Source organism: Protopterus annectens, chromosome 9.part0 (genome assembly GCF_019279795.1).
Source record: "Protopterus annectens isolate FY-2018-M chromosome 9.part0, PAN1.0, whole genome shotgun sequence".
NCBI lineage: Eukaryota > Metazoa > Chordata > Ceratodontiformes > Protopteridae > Protopterus > Protopterus annectens.
In genome coordinates, this window is record NC_056743.1 from 1,751,406,155 (window position 1) to 1,751,429,453 (window position 23,299).

Consider the following 23,299-nt stretch of genomic DNA (forward strand, 5'->3'; position numbering starts at 1 on the left):
GTAGCAGTCATAATAATATATAACCCTTATGTACTTTAAATAACATTTATAATGATGTGGTACCTCTTATTTAACCAGATTATTAAATAGATTATTACGTCTGTGATTTTATCCAAGAAAATATACTACATGGCTGGAAATATATCAACCTTAGTTCATTTGGCAATCAAAATATATATATAAATATATACATATACATTTTGCATGTAAAAATCAATTTCTATTTTCATAACCTATTGTTAACAAAGATCGCTTTCGTCCTTCTAGACTTCTTCAGGTCTATGTACAAGAACCCTAAAAACAATCTATAAAAATATATATAATTGTATAATTAGTTAGTATTGTTATTACACATCATTTTGAATAAAGTGGAAAAAAGAACCAGAAAAAAATAAAAATAAGAAAAAATGTATGTATTATGGAAACAAAATATGCACTTACTTTTCAACTGATTTAAAATGGTATTTAAAACCAATTTGCAGAATAAAATAAAATAAAATTATTCATGTAAACAATGTGGCAATTTTCTAAGTTCCAGTGCACTTTTAATTGAACAGTAGTAGTTTAGTCCAGGCTTCCTAAAAGAGTTCAGCTTTAATTGCCAGATGAGTTCATGTTTCTCCAGAATATTCGGGATGTCTCCTTCAAGATCACCAATGTCTATGCAATCCAGTGTCTGGAACTTAAAATCTGTGTCTCCCCTTTTCTGATTAACATCTTAGGTGAAGCCCCATCATTTGTTTATAAGAAGGCCAAGAACATTAGAAGTTTGTTGAATTTATAGCTAGACCATATGAAAAAAGCACTAAAAGATGTGAAACTAATTGTACATTTTGTATATTTATACAGCAAGGAGATAGTTTTTATTGCCCTTATTTAAAGAAGAGCATTAAAACCAGTGCAGGGGGTGACTGTAACACTAAAAAAGTAATTTACAGGGCACAGTGCAATGAAAGTGATGCATTCTATGTGGGCAAGACTGTAAATAAACTCAAGCGTAGGATTTCATCTGTCAGAAATCCGCTCTGGATGTAAAAATAATGCACTAGCCAAACACCTTTCTCTTCATAAAAGACACACAGGTTTTAAGTTCCAGATCCTGGATCGCATAGACATTGGTGATCTTGAAGGAGACATCCCAAATATTCTGGAGAAACATGAACTCGTGGCAATTAAAGCTGAACTCTTTTAGGAAGCCTGGACTAAACTACTATTCTTCATGTTTCACTGTTGCAGTCATTACATTTGGGTAATATGCTGGCAGGTTGCCCTCAGTCAGCCTGATTAACAAAGTCTTGGGTCCTGCGTCGGTTGCTGTCCCTTTTTCCATGACATCAGGTCGTCAGGGGTGTAAAACATGCAGCTGACGCCATTACATCAGTCTTTCTTGCCGCGCGGTGCCCGAAGCAGAAGCAGTTCACAAGTGCCAGTCGGCCGACTCCTGAAATTTTCATTTTAGTATTTCAGATCCGATGTCTTCAACTAAACAGCTAAGTACCCCATTGGGGAAACTTTTTCTTGCTCCTTACCAATGTCAGTAAAAGTTAATAATTGCATTACTTGTGGGAAGCAAATACCTCATAAGGATTTTCATTTGTACTGTATTCCTTGCCTAGGCCCTGACCACAACTTACCTTGCTGTCAGTTTTGTGCTATATTTAATCAACGCACTATCAAACGTCGGTACATTTTTGCTTCTAAATATTTTGGCTCACACTTTAATTATCCAGAAATGTCGTCGGTTAGCAATCCGACTACCGGAATACCTAAAAACCGCAAAGAAAAAGACAGAGACAGGCCGTTGAAGTCCAAAACTGCTGACAAAGCTTCTCCTAAGCCAGTCGCCAGTTCGCCGGTACTCAGTGAGGCGCTTTTGCAACCCCTGATACCCGCTACTTCTGATTCGCAGACCTCTACTGAGATCCATTCAGAATCCAGTATGCCGCGAGATGTTTCAATTATGGAACCCGCGGATGTCTCTACCTTGGATGGGTCCGGAGCCACTGTGCATGCACCAACTTCTAGGGTGTTTTCAGACCTACAGATTCGTATATTAAACTGACACTGTCTTCAAAACTAAGGCCAAAATCTTGACCTGTGCCTTAATAACCGACGCCTGGGCCACATGTGCAGGCTCCTATGCCTAAAAAACAAATTATTAAAATGGCTGAAGATTTGATTACTCTGATTAGGGGTAGCCAACCCCCCCCCCCTTTCTAAGCTGCCCAGGCAAGACATTAATTATGAATCTTCTGAACAGGATTCTGTTTCTTCTGACTCTTCTAATGACCAGGAATTGTCTATGCCTACTTATGAGGACTCTGATGCAGAATATTCCATTCCTTCTGCTTCTCCCCCTGAGGATTTTTTTTTGGGAAACTTTACATACCTTAAGGGAACATTTCCACTGGGAAAGTCAGGATTTCTCTGAATCTAAAAAGGGACTTTAGGGATTTTCTTCTTCCTCAGCATAGGCCTTTGGCTATACCTCCTGTTCTAGACATTGTTGCTGACAAATGGAAAAGATTCTGTGCCTGGAATCAATATCAAGGGATAAGCACAGCAGTGCCCAACATTCCTCAGATTTTGCAATACTTACCTGAGATGCTTCACAAGGGCCTGTCCTTTTCTACCATAAAAATCCATGCCTCAGCCATTTCAGCTCATTACAAACCAGAACCTCCCCTCTTCTCTCATCCTCTGCTAAAGCAGTATCTCAGAGGGGCCAAAAACTTAAGACCACCCAGGAGAGCTCCAATCCCTTCCTGGTACCTGAATTTTGTATTGGAAAAGCTCACTCTCCCTCCTTTCGAGCCAGCTGCTACTGCAGACTTAAAATTTCTCTCCTGGAAAACAGTTTTCCTTTTAGCAGTCACTTCAGCTAGAAGGATTTCCGAATTACAGGCCCTTATGGCAGTGGAGCCTTTCATCATTTTTCATGTGGATAGAGTCTCTCAGGACCAATCCATCCTTCATGCCTAAGGTGGTATCCAGTGCGGCTCTTAATCAAACCATTCATTTGCCAACTTTCTTTCCCAATCCACAGAACAAGGGTGAGCGGATTCTTCATTCATTGGATGTACACAGACAACTTAGATTTTACTACAGGACAAAATCTCAAAGAAAGTCTGAACAACTGCTGGTGGCATTTGCTGCAGGGGCAGAGAGAGAAAGGCTATTTCAAAGCAAACCATTTCCAAATGGATAAGACATTGTATTTGTTTCTGCTATATGCACCATGGGAAAACTATCCCCCTGGGGATCAGATCCCATTCCACCAGGGCTGCATCTACTTCTACAGCCATTCTCAGAGGTGTTCCTACCAGGGACATTCTAGAAGCTGCTACCTGGATCTCAGTTCATACGTTCACCAAACATTAACATTTACCACTTTTCTCTAAATCCAGAGCTGAGTTTGCCACTGCTGTCCTGCAGGGCCTTATAGCTGGTCCTAATGCTGTATAATTCTCTCCACCCAACCATAGCTTTGGGAACCTACCCAAATGTAATGACTGCAGCAGTGAAACACGAAGAACATAGTTCAGTTGTGTACACTTACCATAAATGTAGATGTTCGAGTGTATTCACTGTTGCAGTTCTGGTTACCCTCCTTCCAGCCCCCTATTTTTCTCTGGCTATACTTCTACTTTCTTTCACTTTGCTTAAAAGCCCTTTTGGTGTATTTGCTTTTGGGATTGGCGGTATATTTTTTGTTTTTTTAATTTTATTTGCTCCCCATTTGGGGGGCACCTGACATCTGGGGCAAGAAAAATTGATGTAATGGCGTCGGCTGCATGTTTTATACCCCTGACGTCATGGAAGAAGGGACAGCAACCGACGCAGGACCCAAGACTTCATTAATCAGGCCGACTAAGGGCAACCTGCCAGCAGATTACCCAAATGTAATGACTGCAACAGTGAATACACTCGAACATCTACATTTATGGTAAGTGTACACAACTGTACTTTCTCTGCACTCCACTTTGGCTTATCTACTGCGCCCAGGGTATTCACAAAGTGCCTGGCTCCAGCCATTGCATACTGCAGGCAGAGAAATATTAAAATTTACTTATACTTGGACGACTGCCTGATTCAGGCGGACAGTCAGGAATTGCTCCTTCAGCACCTGGCATTTGTAAAGAGACTCCTAACTTCCATGGGGTACACCATCAATGAAAAGAAATCACAACTGGTGCCCAGCCAAAAGATTGTATTCCTGGAGCAAGCTTGAACACAACTTCCCAGCATTCCTCACTCCAGAAAAACAAGTTTATTTGACAAACTACTTCAAACTAATGGCCACCAAATCCCAGCTATCTGCAAGATAAATACTGCAACCACAACAAGGGACTTCCTTTCACTCAACCCCTCACCGCCCAAGCACTGACAACAGATGCATCAGACTATGCATGGGGGGCTCACATGGCAGGCAAATGCATTCACTGCAAATAAAGCCCAGGACAAATTCCCCTGCATATCAATCAAAAAGAAATGTTAGCTGTACAGAGTGCTCTGACAGCGTTCAAATACCTTATCCATCCAGGACAGCTCCTGATAAAGATGGACAACACCACAGTTATGTGGTACATAAACAAGCAGGGCAGGACTCATTCTTACCCACTCTGCAGGATAGCCATGGCCCTGTGGAACACAGCCTTGAGCAACCAAGTGCACCTGCAACTCAATTCCTGCCAGGCAAACAGAATTCACTGGCAGATGGCTTAAGCAGAAATCTACTGGACCCACTAGTGGAAACTGGAAACCAACTCACTCAAACTTCTAACCCACAGGTGGGGGACACCAGAGGTGGACCTCTTTGCCTCCCCCCAAAACCATCAATTGCACAAAGTTTGCACCAGTAATCCTCACAGCAAAGTGTGGAAAGTGGATGCCCTATCCTTTTCATGGGAAAACCTCTCAATTTATGCCTTTCCCCCTCTGCCCCTCCTCTCAAAAGTACTATTCAAGATCAAACAGGACAGACCAAGGACAACCCTTTTTGCCCCAGACTGGCCATTCCAGCACTGGTACCCACTTCTACACAGTCTGACAGCAATGCCATCCTGACACCTACATCAGACCCCCCCCCCCCTGCTGTCCCAGCAGGAGGGACAGATTTTGCATCCACAGCTGCAAACACTGAACCTTGCAGCCTGGCTTATCCCCTGAATACACCACCAGCGACCCTCAGCAAACAGGTGCTGGACATCATCCTGGAGGCCAGAAGGCCTAGTACTAAGAAATCCTAAGGAAAGGATACAGCCATGCCCACCTTACCTCAAATCCTAGACTACCTAGCAGGGGTGCTCCACGGAGGCCTATCCTTCTCATCCATTAAGATTCATGCCTCTGCCATCTCAGCTCATTGCAATACTGAGCCACCTCTCTTTTCTCACCCTGTCATCAAACATTTCCTGAGAGGAGCTAACAATTTAAGGCCCCCAAGGAGAGCTCCCACCCCTGCCTGGGACCTTCTCTTTGTACTAGAGAAGCTCACACTTCCCCCTTTTGAGCCTGCTGCTGCAGCAGAGTTAAAATTCTTCTCTCGGAAAACAGCCCTACTTCTAGCCATCACTTTAGCAAGAAGAGTGTCTGAGTTATAGGCACTAGTGGCTGTGGAACCCTTCATTCTTTTCCATGCTGACAGGGTTTCCCTCAGGACTAACCCATCATTTATGCCCAAGGTGGCATCCAGTGTGACTTTAAACCAATCCATCCATTTATCAACCTTTTTCCCTAATCCCCAGAATAAAGGGGACGGATACTGCACTCATTGGACATGCACAGACAGCTCAGGTTCTACCTTGACAGGACTAAACCTTTCAGAAAATCAGACCAGCTGCTAGTCAGCTTTGCTACAGGGGCAGAGAGGGCAAGGCCATTTCAAAGCAAACCATTTCCAAATGGATAGCACACTGCATCCATTTCTGCTGCAAACACCATGGAAAACCTACCACACAGGGGATCAGACCTCATTCCACTAGGGCTACCTCAACCTTTACAGCATTTCTCAGGGGAGTCCCTACCAGGGACATCCTGGAAGCTGCAACCTAGAGTTCTGTACATGCCTTCAGCAAGCATTACCACTTACCTATCTTTTCTAAATCCAGAGCTGGATTTGCCACAGCAGGCTTACAACGCGTGCTAGCCAGCCCTAATACTTCTTGACTGCCACTACCCTTCCTCAGCTTTGGGAATCAACCCAAGTGTGATGACTGCAACAGTGAAACACGAAGAACATAGTACAGTTGTGTACACTTACCATAAATGTAGATGTGCGAGTGTATTCACTGTTGCAGTCCTGATTACCCTCCCTCCAGCCCCCTGACTTTTCTATACTTTCTACCTATCCTCTTTTTGGCCATATCTTATGGCAATGGTATTTATTTTTTGCTGGAGGTGTTCCACACCATGTAACTGCTTCCTATTTGGGGGGCTCCTGACATCTGGGGAAGAAAAGCTGATGTAATGGCGTCAGCTGCATGTTTTATACCCCTGACAACCTGATGCCATGGAAGAGGTGACAGCATCCGATGCAGAAATCCCAAGACTCCGGTATTCGGGCCGACTGAGGGCTACCTGCTGGCAGATAACCCAAGTGTGATAACTGCAACAGTGAAAACATTTGAACATCTATATTTATGGTACGTGTACACAACTGTACTTTATGCCTTTACAGGTGCCGCTGTACAGTATGAGGACTGCAACCATAGCTCTAAAATTTTTAACATTATTTATTTACTAAATTTCTTGGCTAAATAGTTTCACTGACTTGAGATCCTGATAAGGTGGGAGACTAGTTTGCAAGCAAGAATAATGAAAAACAAGCAATCTCCATGGTATCCCCGAAGTCTCAAAACAACCCACTAAAGTGTAGTGAGTCCAAAAACAAGACAGTGTCAGAAACATCTCTGTGTGGAAGATTTTCAGTCCATATATTTCTAGTTAATCACTGTATATTACTGTTCAATTAAAAGTGCACTGGAACTTAGAAAATTGCCACATTGTTTACATGCATAATTATATTTTATTTTATTTTATTCTACAAATTGGTTTTAAATACCATTTTAAATCAGTTGAAATTTAAGTGTATATTTTGTTTCCATCATTATACATAGAAGAGCATAGAGCCTGCCCTGAAATGTAGATATTTCCTGCAAGATTCCCTTATGGGGGTGTGCAGATAAGTTTCTTTTAAGTCTAGGGTGACTAGCCAGGTGCCCTTGGCTAGCATACGAAGAAGCTGTTGCAGTGTAATCATTGTGAATTTTGGGACCACCAGGAATGTGTTGAGAATCGACAGATCCAGGATAGGGGGCCAAGAGTTTTCTTTTCTGGGCACCGGGAACAGTCTGGAGTAGAAATCCTGTCCCCTTTGCTGTATTGGAACAGGTTGAATAGCCCTGATACTGAGAAGAGAAAGTACTTGCTTTTGAGCCTCTGCCCACTGGTTTGGAGGAAGGTCTGGCAACCTGCTTGGGTTTGGCAGTGAGTGGAAGTAGAATTTGTATCCCTGGGATACAATGTTTAGGACCCATCGGTCTTGGGTAATGGCCATCCAGTTTTTTACATGCAGGGTGAGTTTTCCTCCTAGGGGTGCAAGTACTTGGGCATGGCTGGGAAGGATGATACACAACTCATTGTGAACTTTTTCCATAAGGGGGTGGCTTACCGCTTCCTGTTTTTGAGGTGGGAGCACTCCATTGTTTAGATCTCTGCATACCCTGAGACTGTAGTCTTGGTGGTCTGTTGCCCCTGGGTTTGAACTGGGAAGGCCTGGGAGGGACTGGAAAGGACCAGTTTTAAGAAGGCCAATGCCTACTGAATCTAGGTGGCTGCACCTGTAAGAAATCTTTAACAGTTTGCATAGATTTAGCTTTTTCTTCCATCTTTTTAAGAACTTCTGCTTTTGTGCCAAATAAACGTTCCTTGTTTAATGGAACATCTAGTAATTTTGCTTTGACATGGTCTGGCAAGATCTGTTCCTTCAGCCAAGCATGCCTTCTCAGTACAGACCCCGTGACAGCAGCCCTGCAAGATGCTTCTAAGGCATCAAAACCACACTGCAAAGTATGTTTACTAACTTGTTTTGCAGAATGCATTAACTCTTGTAAATCTTTATTTTCTGTACAGTCTAGAAGCAACATTTTTTGTTTAATTAGTGCCATAATATGCTGCTGGTACTTCAACATGTGGAACTGGCAATTCAAAGCTCTGATGGCAAGAGTTGTAGAGCTATATACCTTCTTACCCCATCTGTCTAAAGCTCTGGAATCCCTGTCCGAAGGGGTAGGGTTTTGGCTGTAGTAGCCTTAATGCCTTTAGGTCCCCAGGAAATGGTCTCTGGATCCGCAGTGGAATTTGTAAAGAGAAATTTATGAGAGTCAGGTACTCTGTAGTACCTGTCAGGCTTTCTAGGAGCTGGTGGTAAAGTATCAGGAGTAAGACTGGATTCCATGAAGACATCATCTACAATATCCAGGACAGGGGGTATAGCTAGAGGCCTGTGCTGAGTCAAATCTAAAAATTATCTGAGTCTCTTTTTGGACTGCGGAAATGCTCTCTTAAGATATGCAAGGTTTCACCAAAAAAAAGTCCTCTGGAGGGGAGGCAGAGGGAATGGAATTTTCTGCATCTGAATCCTCATAGGTAGATAAGGGTATATCCTAGTAATCAGAGGGATCAGAGGGATCAGAGTCATCGGACTCATGGTCAGTAGAATCAGAAGGAAAATCAATTCTTTGTCTTTTAGTGGGCAAAGGCTGGCTTCCCCTAATTAAAGTTATAAGGTCTTCAGCCATTCTAAGCATTTGTTTCTGTGGCATGGGAGCTTGAGAATGTGCTTGGGTCATCGGTTTTCTAGGCCTAGTGCGAACTCTGGGCCTGAGAAACTCTGCAGTTTTAGTCAAAAACAAAGTTGTTGGTTTAACACAAACATCGGAAGGTCAGAATACACTCTCAGAAGCCAGTGCCTGCACAGCGGCTCTGGACCCATCCAAGGTAGAGACATCCGCAGGTTCCATAGTCGAAGAAGCATCTTGCGGCATACCGGACTCCTAATGGGTCTCAGCAGAGGCCTGCGAATCTGTAGAAGAGGGTATCAGGGACAGCGAAAGTGCCTCACTGAGTACTGGCAGACTGGCGACTAGCTTAACAGAAGTGTCGTCGGCAGTTTTGGACCTATGCGGTCTGTCTCTGTCTTTATCCTTAAGTTTTTTCAGAAGATCGGCAGTTGGATGGCTTATCAAAGTCATTTCGGAATATGGAGAACGAGAGGGAAAGAATTTAGTGACAAAGATAACCCGACGACGAATAGTTAAACAAGGCACAAAACCAACAGCGAGGAACGTTGCGGTCTGGGCCTAAAGGGGTGATGCAGTAAGAATGAAAATCTCTGTGATGTATTTGGTTTTCACAGGCAAGACAATTGTTAATTTTTTTCTGACATCGGTTAGAGCAAGAAAAAAGGATCCCCAACAGGGTACTTAGCTTTAGAAGACTCCAGGTTTGAAACTCAAAAAATGAAAATTTCAGGTAGCGGCTGACCGGCACTTGTGAACTGCTTCTGCTTCAGGCTCCCACGTGGCAAGAAAAGGTGATGTAATGGCATCAGCTACATGTTTTATACCCCTGATGACCTGACGTCATGGAAGAGGTGACAGCATCCGACGCAGAAATCCCAAGACTCTGGTATTCAGGCAGACTGAGGGCTACCTTCAGGCAGATAACCCCAGTGTGATAACTGCAAGAATGAAACACAAAAAACATCAGCAATTAAAAGGACTGGCAAGGCTACCAGGGCCCAGTTTTGGCATATAGAGGGTGACAAAATACGCTGGTACTTTTCCCTATCCAACATAACTTACAGTCAGCAGTAAAGCATGTTCTCACCATTACACAGAATGAATTACATCAATAACTTGCCCAAATGCCAAACACAGACTACAATATAATATGATCAAGCTCTAGACTGGCACAGAATTACAAGTGCTCTTGGGGATATGGAAAGAAACTAAAGACACTAGTGAAAACCCACACTGATAAAGAAAGAACATGCAGACTCTGCACGGAATGCATCCCTCGTGTTATGATGCAGCAGCACAAATTTCTGCACCAGTGTGGCATCCCCTCACTTGTTGCATAAAATCACAAAATTGTCCTTCGGATGAGACTGCTCTAGTAACCCGCTGAACACATGCAGCCTTTGCAATTGCCTTGCAAATTCTTTTCACCATTCCAGAAATCTCACAAGTCACATAAGCCAAAAGCTATAAGCGCTCATCTGCTAGAAGCTTGCAACATAATCACTGCCACTTGCCCTAATGCGTCTAATGTCTACCACACAGAAAAAAAAACAATTCTTTCTGGAATGAAAATACTTCTTTCCCCAAGTAATGCTATTTTGGTTCTCTCCCCTTCAAGAAACTAAAAGTGTTAAACCCCTTTGTGATGCATTTCCCAGCAAACATGTAATAATACAACATGCTATACCTTTCCAGACATCTTTGCTAATCCCTTTGCAGTGAGGAATAAATCAATTTTTTGAGTCTAATGCTTCTAGTTTTTTGATATATTTCTTTCTACCAATAGAATACCAGAAAAGTGCATCCGAGTTATGCTTCTACTGAGAATTACGCTTCTTAGTTCTGAACATGGATTTAAAGACATGCAGGTAGGTGCAAGCATGTGTGGGTGTGCCTTCTTTGAAGGTTGGGGCACTGGGCTGGCAACTCGACATGGTAAAAATTCACTGCCAATCATTAGCGGACCAGAGTTGCGCTGTGGCGACCCCTAACGGGGAAAAGCCGAAACACAGTTTGATTCTGAACATGAATACACTTAAAATCAAATATATTTATTTAGTTCTGCAGATAGGTTCATAGGTAGGTACTAGGCTATCTGACCGAGGGCATTTATAAGCCTAGCCAGAGTGTGTCAGCTTTCGCCGCCCCATTGATTAATTAACTGAGCCTCTGTCAAAAAGAGCCAATGAAGTGATCCCAGGGGTCTATTTTCTGTTACCCATCCACTAGTCAAGGTTTCTCTTGAACAGTGTTAGTGAGGGACTCTGCCTAATGTAGTTAGGAATTTTGTTCCAAAGCATGGGGATTCTCTGTGACAGGAATCTATCCCTCCAGAATGTTCTATTTATTGTTGTGGCAGGGTTCAGATCACTAGAGCGAGGGGCTCGCAGTGATTTGGATTTCTTTAGGTGGAGCATGTCCATCAATTCTGAGTTGGACATGGCTTTGTAAGTCAGGCAGAGATCACCTCTGAGTAAGCAATATGCCACTGAGTACAGCTGGAGTGTTTCCAGTCAGGCTGTATAGGACATATGTTTGAAGCCAGTCATCCCCTTGATGAGGTACTTGTGTGGTCGTTCCAGCTGTTGGAAGTGTCTTGTGAGGTACATCTTAAATGGGCCATTGTACTCTATGATGGGTCTGATGAGTGATGAGTAGAGGGGCACTATAACCTCTTTATGTCTAGATGTGAACCCTTTAGTAATTAGATGGGCTACATAGGATTTTCTAACTACTTTGGCAATATGATTGTCAAAGGAGAGATTACTATCTACCTGGGTCCCCAGATCTCTTTTTACCTCTTCTGTATTAAGGGGGCTGCCACCTATGTGGTAATTCATGGGTGTTTTGTTTTTCCCAAATGGGATGACTATGCATTTTTTGGCATTTAGCTTGAGACCATGACTTTGACACCAAGTGTCCGTCTCAGTAAGGCCCTTATGGAGAATGTCCGTGTCAACCGGAGAGTCAATTATGGCTCCCAGTTTGCAGTCATCGATGAACTTGGTTAGCCATAGTCCTCCTGTGTTTGCCTGTACTTCTGAGAAGTATATGCCAAACAGTAGGGGTCACAGGACCGAACCTTGTGGGACACCACTTGTGACTGGTTTAGGGTCGGACCTGGAGCCCGCTTATTCTTACCGTGTGAGATCTGTCTGTAAGCCAGTTGGTGACCCATCTCGTGACGTAGGGGTTTATGTTCAGGCTGGTGAGGTTTTCTATAATTCCCGAGTGGGGAATGGTGTCAAAAGCCTTGTCGAGGTCAAGGTAGGCTGTGTGAACCACCTTCCCCTCATCTATGGCCTTGGTGACTGTCTCGAAGAAGTCAACCAGGTTTAGTAGGCATGATCTGCTCTTAACAAAGTCGAACTGGGTCGGGTCAAGTGTTTGGAGGTTCCCAATGTCTTTGTTAATGGGTTCCATGATGATGCGCTCCATAGCCTTGCAGACCAGGCTAGCTTATGGGGCGATAGTTACCAGGGTCAGTTGTGGCCCCTCCTTTGTGGAGTGGAATAACCATTACTATGCACCATTCTATGGGCATGTAGCCTGTGGAGAGGCTGCAGTTGAACAGTGTGTGTTTAGGTGGGGGGGTTAGTTCGTTCTGTAGTTCGTGCAAGACGCAGCCTGGGACACCATCTGGCCCACTGACACTGTGTTTCTGGCTTTTGAAAGGGCTGTTTTCACCTGTGCGTCTGTGATTTCTGGGACACTACACTTTTCCGGTATTGTTGTGGGCCCTTTTGAGGATGAGAGGGGGGTGAAGTTTGCACTGAATCTATCTGCCAGAATGTTGGCAATATCAGTAGGTTCAGTATATTTTGTGCTATTTTGCACTAGCTCACAGTATATCTGTGAGTTGCCACTTAGATTCTTGACATAGCTAAAGAGTGCTTTGTGGTTATCTTTCGAATCCTTGGCTATTTTTCTTTCAAAGTTAGCCTTGGAAGATTTTATGAAGGACCTCAGTTTCTTACTGATACTGATCAGGGATGTCTTTCCTTCTTGGGATTTGCTTTTTTTCTGAACTAGTTTCCTTCTTCTATTGGATAGCCTGTTTATGGCAGGGGTCCACCAGACTGGTTTCCTTCTCTTAGGGGAGTGAGTCTTGGTTTTGCTAAGGATGGCACGATCCATGCATCCTTGTAGGTGCTCATAGAGTGCATTTGTAAAGGTTCCTGCATCTTGGACACTGTTATTCTTTAGCGTGGGGACTGTGAAACTTCCAACCTCTGTCTTAAGTAAGGTGAAGTTTGCTACAGAAAAGTTTTTCACTGTGGTTTCCTTGGTTGGGGAAGGTGGTGTGGTGTGGGCACCCAGAGTGATTAGTTTATGGTCTGATCTAACCAGTGATGGGTTGACCTCCAGTGCGGAACACCTGTTGCCCATGTTGGTGATGACCATGTCCAATACGTTTTCACCTCTGGTAGGGGAGTTTACCAGCTGATCCGGGGCATTTGAGTTGATAAATTCCAGGAAGCACTGGAGCTGGGAGTTTGTACTTGAATAGTTTTCCCAGTTACTGGTAGGGTAATTTAAATCTCCCAATATCAGGGTGTTCGGTAGGGCCTTCATGTTTTCCAGTGTCTCCAGAAAGGCGGAGTGGTGGTCCTGGGTCATGCAAGATGATCTGTAGCAGGCCACAATTTGCATTGCAGATTTGCCCGATGTTAGTTGCACATGGATGATCTCAGAGGTATCATGCTGCGCCACTAACCTGGAGGTGTAGGTATCCTTGATGAATATGGACACACCCCTTCCTTTTGTGTTTCGGTCCATGTTCTGTGGCCGAAATGTGTGGTATGAGTTGTAGCCCAGTAGTGCTGGGGTGCTCTGTGGAGCCTTGAACCAGGTTTCAGTTACTGCACAGATGTTGGCATTCTCCATACTGAGGAGTGCTTCGAGCGTGTGCATTTTGAGATTTAAACTCCTGGCATTGAGTAGAATAACCCTCATTTTTTTATTTGTGCTGTTTATGGAGGTGGGTTTGACTTTTGAGCCTTGCCTTAAAAAGGCACTATGGGGGTAGCAAGAGCCTTGGCCAGTATTCAAAAGCCTAAGGGTGACAGGTGCAAGCTGTCTCTTGCGAAGCAACGAGGCTTGTCAAGCATGTCGTTCCAGGCTGACAGACACTGGATCCCCTTTGAATGACACCAGAAGCTTAGTCAATTTTTGAAATTGATAATTTTTTCTTTATACTGCGGTATCATTCTTGGTGTGGGCAGGATGCTACTCGTCATACCGGCCTGGGCTATGTGATCAGAGAGCTCTTCCATTTCTCTTTTCATGTAGTCCAGGGAGGTACGTCTCAGGTCATTCACACCAACATGAACAATGACAGAGACATATTTGTACTTGTTCTGGAGTGACCTGAGTGCTTGTGTTATGTGTCGGATTCTGGCTCCCAACAGGCAGCTAACAGTAACCTTCTCCTTGTCCAGCCTAGTGAGTGGGACGTCAGTGTGCCTGACTATAGAGTCGGCTATTACTAGTGTGTTAGGTATGTTTTTTCACCTTAAGGGCTGTGATAGTGCGGCACACTGATTTTGTGTTTTATGTGTTGTCTGGTTTGTGACGGGAGGTGCAGGTTTTTTGGGTGTCTACTTTGGAGGTCTCTGATGCTTTTGCAGGTTTTTATTTAGAGCCTCTGAGTATGATTTCATGCATTTATGTGTATTTTTTTTGCCAGTGCTGGTTTAGTATGTCTATGTGAGGCTGGAGGTGTGATGCAAGTGTTAACCTTCTCCTCATGACTGCCTGTTCCAGTCTTGGGTGGAGAGAGCTTAGCCTCCAATTTAGCTATATAATTGCATCTCTCACATATGTTAATGTTTTGTGGTAGGAGAAGAGGGGTGTCTGTGTACATGAGGCAGTTGTAACGTTGCCTCAGGATACCCAGGTTCACCAGCTGGACAGGAGAGTATACCTGAAATTGCCCATTGGTCTTGCCTGAAAAGTAGGGTGATCTGCTTAGTCGCTTGGTTGGTGAGGAGTGAATAATGAGCCTTGCCCTGCTGGGCAATCAAGTGTTGGGGTATATTAGTGCTTGCTATTAGGTCTGAGCAAGTGCTGGACTGTAGGATGCTTTTTAAGTGCTTAGGCTGAGAGTTAAGACTACTTTCAAGGGAAAAACCAAGAGGAGACTTGGTGGAGCCAGGAATAATTTAGCCCTAGCTAACCGGCACTGCCTGGACGTACAAAACCATGCAAATGCAGTTTTTACAGCAGGGAAATGAAAGAGATAGAAATTAGACCAAAATGGCCTATAAACTACCAACTTCTGGGCTTGTACCACTCCTCCAGGGACAGATGGCTGCTCAAAGCTCCCTCTCTCACAGGTGAACAAAGAAACCTCCTTCTATCCAAGTAAGCTATGGGCAACTCAGAAACTTGTAACACAGCCCTGAATTCAGCACTAGCCTGAAAACTGTACTATACTAGCTTAGAAAGGTGGGAAACTAGAAAAAAAATTTTTTTTTAAAAGATAAGGCAAAAACAGTACAAAATACACTTAAAACAGCTTTAAACGACTACAAACAGTAAAAAATGCACTTAAAACAGCTTTAGATGACTACAAGCAATCAGAAAAGGCTTTTAAACAAATTACTCAATTAACCAGTAAAAAAAATCTCAAAACTGAGCACTGTTCCTGTAGTCTTCAATCAGATAAGTTCTAACTGCACACTCCTGCCACTGGGGTGCAGTGGAACCTTCTCCAAAAAAGAAGACCTGGATTAGTGCTCAAGTTATACAAACAAAGCTAGATTCAGCAGGCCTGAACTAAGTTCATGCGACAGCAAACAAGGCACACCAATTTCAGTAAGAAACCGTTCAAATGTGCAGGCACTATAAAGCCTCTAACCACAAATTCCCAGCTCAGAAGGGCAGAGTCCAGCCTCTCCTCCCACAAGAGTGCAGACCACAAACCTTCTTAATGTAAAATGACTGGCCTGAAGCCCAAGTACTTAAACCAGAACTAATACACTTTTAGAATAACAGACACTGAGCCTTCAATCAGCAGTTCCCAACTTAGAAGGATGTAAGCTACCTGTCCTGCCACAACAGTGCAGACCACAAACCATCTTAATGTAAAACAACTGGTCTGAAGCCCAAGTGCTTAAACCAAAAGGCTTAGAATGATAGCTACACTTTAATCAGGTTACTACCAAGCAGTAATAAATACAATTGAATACTTTTAAGAAGGCTGGATTACTGCTCAAGTTATACAAACAAAGCTAGATTCAGCAGGCCTGGATATAGTCTATGCTACAGCAAAACAAGGTGCACCAATTTCAGTAAGAAACAGTTAAAATATGCAGGCACTATAAGCCTTTAACCAGAAATTCCCAGCTCCGAAGGGCAGAGTCCAGCCTCTCCTCCCACAAGAGTGCAGACCACATACCTTCGTAATGTAAAATAACTGGCCTGAAGCCCAAGTGCTAAAACCAGAACTAATGCACTTTTAGAATAACAGACACTGAGCCTTCAATCAGCAGTTCCCAACATAGAAGGATGTAAGCTACCTGCCCTGCCTCAACAGCGCAGACCACAAACCTTCTTAATGTAAAACAACTGGTCTGAAGCCCAAGTGCTTAAACCAAAAGGTTTAGAATGATAGTTACACCAAGCAGTAATAAATACAACTGAGTAGTTTTAAGATGACGCAAAAGAAAAATAAAGTAATAAATTAGGAAGAAACACAAATACAGTAAAAGCAGATGAATAAAGTGCATTTTTTTGAGTGAGCAAATGAGACCGGCCAAGGAGGACTATCCAAATGCAAATTTACAAGAGGGGCAGGCAGTTCTAAAGCCACCAAGATTAACATCAAAACAAAAACAGGGAGGGTGGGTGGGGAACTAACTGAAAAAACAGAGCCACAACTTCCAGCTAGATAGTATTCAGTGCAACACAAATAAATCAATTTAAATGCTGTATTATTTGAAAAAAGTGCAGATAAAGATTTACTTAAATTCACTTATACGTCCAGTTGATTGCAGGTAAGTCTTAGCCGGCCAAAACTCAGGCTTTAAGCAGAAAATAATCCAAAATGTACCACTTGTATAAGGCAGAAACCGAATATCAATGAAGTGAAACTACCCCCACTTATCACTGGCTATGCACGAATTCTAACAAGCACTAAATTCTAACAAGCATTAACTGAAAAAACAGAGCCACAACTTCCCGCTATATAGTATTCAATGCAACACAAATAAATCAATTTAAATGGTGTATTATTTGAAAAAAGTGCAGACAAAGATTTACTTAAATTCACTTATACGTCCAGTTGATTGCATTGATTGATACATTACTTCAGTTTTGTCAAATATCTTACATCATTTATATACACATTCTTGAAAGTAAACTTACTAGTTTAACTTCAAAATAATAAGATTTAGTTTTTTACTTCAGTTCCTACATCTTGCAAAGCACTAGAGACAGCAATGCCAATAGCACACTGACACTTTTATGCAATTGGTCTGACATTCTTTGATGGTAAATTCAATAATCTTGTACACACAAATTTAGCATACGTTGCTCTGTTCAACCCAAGATACAACTTTTATTGCATTGTTGCTTCCATTACTGTAGCATATTGTTACTTACATTTTAAAAGTGTACCAATGAACATATGGAATAACTCCAGTTTTGCAAATTATGCACATGAGGAGCTGGAGACAAGTTATGTGAAGGTGTATCTCATCAAGTATGGGTTAAACTGATGCCAACAGTGAACAATATCCAGATGATAATATGAAACAATAAGTTGTAGCTATGGTGAGACAAAATGAGCAGCTGCCCCAGGTGCAAGCTGGTAGGGGCATGACTGGCAAAACCTTCTGATCAGTCCCTGCAAGTCAGTGGTGCAACTGCACAAGTGCTGGTAATCATTTAAAAGACAAAATAACTGCCAGCATAGTGTGTGTGTGTGCCCGCACCCGCATATTATTAATAACTACGGCAAAGAACTAGAATAGCTCTTTGTTACAGTTTGCATTAGAGACAGGAAAGCAACACTATGTACAAACATAAGCTCTACTTTAAGACCCCCCCACCCCCAACTAACTGTTCATAGGTTCATAGGTTTATACTAGGCTATCTGCCCTAAGGCATTTATAAGCCTAGCCCAAATTTCTGTGGCTTACGCCACCCCTTACATGAAAAAATACTGTGCCCATTAGTTTGTTGTGCCTCTGTCCAGCAGTGACACAGAGATGATTCCCGGGGTAAACCTACGATCTCCCATCCACAGGTCTAGATTTCTCTTGAACAGAGTCAGCGAGGTGCTCTGCCTCACATGGACCGGGATTTTATTCCACAGCATAGGGAGTCTCTGAGTGATAAATCTATCCCTCCAGCACGTCCTATTTATATCCGTGCTAAGGTTTAAGTCGCTTGCTCTAGTGGTTTTGGTGGATTTGGATTTTTTGAGGTGGAGCATGTCCATTAATTCCGGGTTGGACATGGCCTTGTATGTCAGGCACATGTCACCTCTGAGCAGACGGTATGCGACTGAATAGAGATGGAGTTTCTTCAATCTGGCAGCATATGACAGATTTTGGAGTCCCTTTATCCTTTTGGTGAGGAACTTTTGGGGTCTCTCCAATTGCTGCAGATGTCTGGTGAGATACATCCTGAATGGGGCATTGTACTCGATCAATGGTCTGATAAGTGAAGAGTACAGGGGAACAATGACCTCACTAGATCTGGATGTGAATCCCTTCATGATCAGGTGGGCAATGTAGAAGGTCTTTCTAACCACTTTAGCAATGTGAGTGTCAAAAGAAAGGCCACTGTCAACCTGGGTCCCCAGGTCCCTGATAACCTCTTCTGTGCTTAGTGGATTGCCACCTATATGGTAGCTTGGGGTTACCTTGTTTTTCCCGAAGGGTATGACTATACATTTTTGGCGTTTAACTTCAGGCCATGGCTCTGGCACCAGCTATCTGTTTCCGTGAGTCCCTTCTGAAGGATATCCGTGTCCGATGCACTTTCCACTATGGCGCCCAGTTTGCAGTCGTCTGCAAACTTTGTCAGCCAAAGTCCTCCCATGCTGGCCTGTACTTCTGAGAAGTAGATGCCAAACAATAGGGGGCCAAGGACCGAGCCCTGTGGGACACCACTTGTGACCGGCTTGGAGTCTGACACAGTGCCAGCAACTCTAACCCTGTGGGTTCTGTCCTTAAGCCAGTTTGCAACCCATCTTGTGACATATGGGTTTACATTTAAGCTGGTAAGTTTTTCTATAATACCCGAGTGGGGTATTGTGTCGAAAGCCTTTGCAAGGTCAAGGTAGGCTGTATGGACTGCCTTTCGCTCATCAATGGCCTTGGTGACTGTTCCGAAGAAGTCGACCAAGTTCAAAAGGCATGATCTTCCCTTGACAAAGCCAAACTGGGTCGGGTCCAATGTCTGCAAGTCCCCTATATCTTTGTTTATGAGCTCCATTATGATCCTCTCCATAGCTTTGCAGACTAGACTTGTTAAGCTTATGGGGTTGTAATTACCAGGGTCCGTAGAGGCGCCGCCTTTGTGGAGTGGGACCACAGTTGCCGTACGCCACTCCTTGGGCACGTATCCCGTGGTAAGGCTGAGATTAAACAGCTGCCTTATGTGCGGGGTTAATTCCTCATTTAGCTCGTGTAGCACACAGCCGGGGACACCATCCGGTCCCATTGATGCTGTGTTTTTAGCTTTAGAGAGAGCAGCTTTCACCTGCGCATTTGAGATGTCCGGGAGGCTACACTCGGCTGGGATAGTTATCTCTCCTTTAGGGGAGAGGGGTGAAGCTTGCACTGAACCTGTCTGCCAGTATGTTGGCAATGTCTGTGGGTTCAGTGATTTTTGTATCATTTTGGACTAATTCTGAGCATATCTGGGAGTTTCCACCCAGGTTCCTAACATAGCTGAAAAAGGCCTTATGATTGTCCTTTGAATCCATGGCAATTTTTCTCTCAAAATTGGCCTTAGTTGATTTTATGAGTGCTCGTATTTTTTACTAATAATGATCAGGCGTGACTTCCCTTTTATGGATTTTGTCCTATCATGTAATAGCTTTCTCCTCTTATTGTAAAGTTTGTTAATGGCTGGGGTCCACCAGACTGGACGTTTGCCCTTTGTGGAAAGAGTCTTGGTTTTATTTGGGATTGCCTGATCCATGCAGTCCTGGAGGTGTTCATAGAAGGCATTTGTAAGGGCTTCCGCAGCTTGGGTTGTGGTTTCCTCTGGCTCAGGGGCCTTGAAGGATACTACACCAGTCTTGAGTAGTGTGAAGTTTGCTTTAGAGAAGTTCTTCACTATGGTCTTTTTTGTTTGGAGTGGGGGCGGGATGTGGATTTCCAGTGAGATTAGTTTATGATCAGATCTCACCAATGAGGGATATACTTCTGGTGTGGAGCATTGTGAAAGTCTTTTTCTCCTTGCCTCAGAGGCATCAGCAGAGAGTGTGACCAAGGTATCAATTGCCTCAGCTACAAGTCTGTAAGACAAGATGAAAGACAGAGTGCATGATCATTTAATCCAAAGTCAGACATTACTAGAGTGTTACAAAGGCTACTTACCTCTGGCTAGTATGAGGAATCAATGCTTTGTAAAGCTGGGGGATTTTTCTATTAATTAATGGACTTAGTGCCTCCTTCAACCGATGGTAGTTCTTTTCCAGTTCACGGTGGTACTCTTTCTGATCTGGTCCAATCAGTGTTTTATTCTTCCTTAATGCATCCTCACACCTAAAAAACAAATACTTAGTATAAATGATTTACTTAAAAGGAAGTACTTGTAACTGGCCCATAAAAGAACAAGAATGATTTGGCATCACTAGTGTACTATGCTCCCAGATAATACAAACCCACAACATCATTAGAACGCCCATTTAATTTAATAATTCTTTTGAGTGTTTATTTTTGTAATCACTAAAGTATTTTGATTAAAAAAAGACAAAATATGACTTTCACAATGATGACAGACTAAACAGCTCACTGATTACAGTCTTACCAGTGTAAAAACTTAAAAAATGATAAAAAATTGACATCTAGGGATGTCACTGTCCTCCTTTACTCAGCATTCATTAGGTTAATCATTGAGTATAATGCCCCCTATGGCATGCATCTTTCCAGACAAAAGCAAAAACTGGAACACCCACAGAGATACCTTACTAACAGGGCACAAGGTCGAAACAACATGTCCTATGTGTACTGACACAAACCCCTGTCACTATACTCGGTATCCTACAGACTGCTAAGAAGTTATCTGTCTCTGGCATACAAGGCATCCTCCGACCCACTACTGATGGATGTAATGCACATCAGCAAGTCAAATGGCATCAGAAATAGTCACTCTACGGATCGAAACCTCTTCTGCAACATCAACAAAGCACTTTGGAAGGACAGGTATATGTCGCAGCAGATACCACTGCTCAGGAACAGACTCTCCATCCACATTAAACAAAGTCCATCCCTGTCCATATTCAAGCACAACTTACATCTATGGATGGGAAATAGAACATTTACCCCTGTACTACTAATAGGTTCATAGGTTGGTACTAGGCTATCAGCCCTAGGGCCTATACAAGCCTAGCCATAACAATTCCCTGGCTATTTCTTCCCACATTATTTACTTTCCTGGACCCCTGTCTAGCAGGGCGACTGACGTGATCCCTGGGGTGAATTTCCTTTCTCCCATCCAATCGTCAAGGTTCCTCTTGAAGAGATCCAAACAGGCACTCTGCTTGACATGTATGGGCAATCTATTCCAGAGTCTGGGGAGTCTCTGGGTCAGGAACCTATCCCTCCAGCATGTTTTGTTTATTGTGATGACAAGGTTTAGATCCCTGGAGCGTGTAGCTCTGAGGGATTGGGATTTCTTTAAGTGTAGCATGTCCAACAGCTCTGGGTTTGACATGGCCTTGTATGTTAAGCAGAGATCGCCTCTGAGTAGACGATATGCGACAGAGTATAGCTGGAGTTTTTTAAGGCGGTCAGCTTAGGGCATCTGCTTTAGGCCTGTGATACTTTTAGTGAGGCATTTCTGAGGCCTTTCCAGTTGTTGCAGATGTCTTGAGAGGTACATACCAAATGGGGCTTGTATTCTATAATGGGTCTAATGAGGGATGAGTACAGTGGGACAATGACCTCCTTTTTTCTGGATGAAAAGCCCTTCGCGATGAGGTGTGCCACATAGAAGGATTTCCTGACTGTTGTGGCAATGTGGTTATCGAAGGTGAGACCACTGTCCACCTGTGTCCCTAAGTCTCTTATCACACTTTCTGTGTTTAGTGTACTGCCACCTATATGGTAATTCATGGATACATGTTTTTTCACAAAGGGGATAACAATACATTTCTTGGCATTGAGCTTGAGCCCATGGCTCTGGCACCAAACATCTGTTTCTGTAAGGCCCTTTTGTAGAGTATCCACATCATTTGGGGATTCAATAATGGCTCCCAGTTTGCAGTCATCTGCAAACTTTGTTAGCCAGCGTCCCTTAGTGTTGACCTGTACTTCAGAGAAGTACAGTGTGGGTTCTATCAGTAAGCCATTTAGCAACCCGTTGGGTGACATAGGGATTAATGCCCAACTTAGTAAGTTTATCTATGATTCCAGAGTGGGGGATGGTGTCAAAGGCCTTGGCAAGGTCTAGATAGGCTGTGTGGACCACCTTACCCTTGTCCATGGCTCTGAAGACTGATTCAAAGAAGTCAATCAGGTTCAGGAGACAAGATCAGCCCTTCACAAACCCAAACTGGGTGGGGTCCAGTGTTTGCAGGTTGCCAATGTCTTTGTTTATAAGTTCCATGATAATACGCTCCATGGCCTTGCAGATAAGGCTTGTCAGACTGATGGGATGGTAGTTTCCGAGATCCAAGGTGGATCCCCCCTTGTGGATTGGGATAACTGTAGCTCTGCGCCACTCAGTGGGCACGAAACCTGAGGTGAGGCTATCATTAAACATGACACTTAGGTGAGGTGCCAGTTCATATTGTAGTTCATGTAGTACACAGCCCGGGATGTCATCTGGTCCCATGGATGCTGTATTCTTGGCTTTAGAGAGTGCGTTTTGTACCTGTGTGGCCGTTATTACTGGAATTTGGCAATCTTCCGGTATTGAGATGGGGCATTTAGGGGGTGAGAGGGGGTGAAGTTGGCACTGAATCGATCTGCCAGGATATTGGCAATATCCTTCGGATCAGTATATTTAATGCCATTCTGTTTTAGCTCAGAGCAGATCTGAGCATTGCCATTTAGATTCTTGACATAGTTATAGAATGCTTTGTGGTTGTCTTTGGAATCTTTGGCAATTTTATTTTCGTAACTAGCTTTGGAGGATTTTATGAGGCATCTCAGTTTCTTACTGAGGCTAGTAAAGGAGTTTTTTGCATCCTGGGATTTTCCTCTTTTCTGCAAAAGTTTCTTCCTTTTGTTGTAAAGTTTGTTTATGGCAGGGGACCACCAGATTGGCTTCCTTTTTTTGGATGAGAGCATTTTGGTTCTATTTGG

At 43.3% G+C, this 23,299-nt stretch overlaps 1 protein-coding gene across 8 annotated transcripts in view; it reads right to left on the reverse strand.

Annotated features, from left to right (window-relative positions):
• Nucleotides 1–23,299, reverse strand: part of DOCK6 (dedicator of cytokinesis 6) — a 2,991,519-nt gene that overhangs the window by 38,768 nt on the left and 2,929,452 nt on the right. For all 8 annotated transcript variants that reach the window (XM_044084603.1, XM_044084600.1, XM_044084599.1 and 5 more), the window contains one exon: nt 20,366–20,533. In XM_044084603.1, the coding sequence (XP_043940538.1) occupies nt 20,366–20,533 (168 nt within the window). The remainder of the gene's footprint in view (nt 1–20,365; nt 20,534–23,299) is intronic.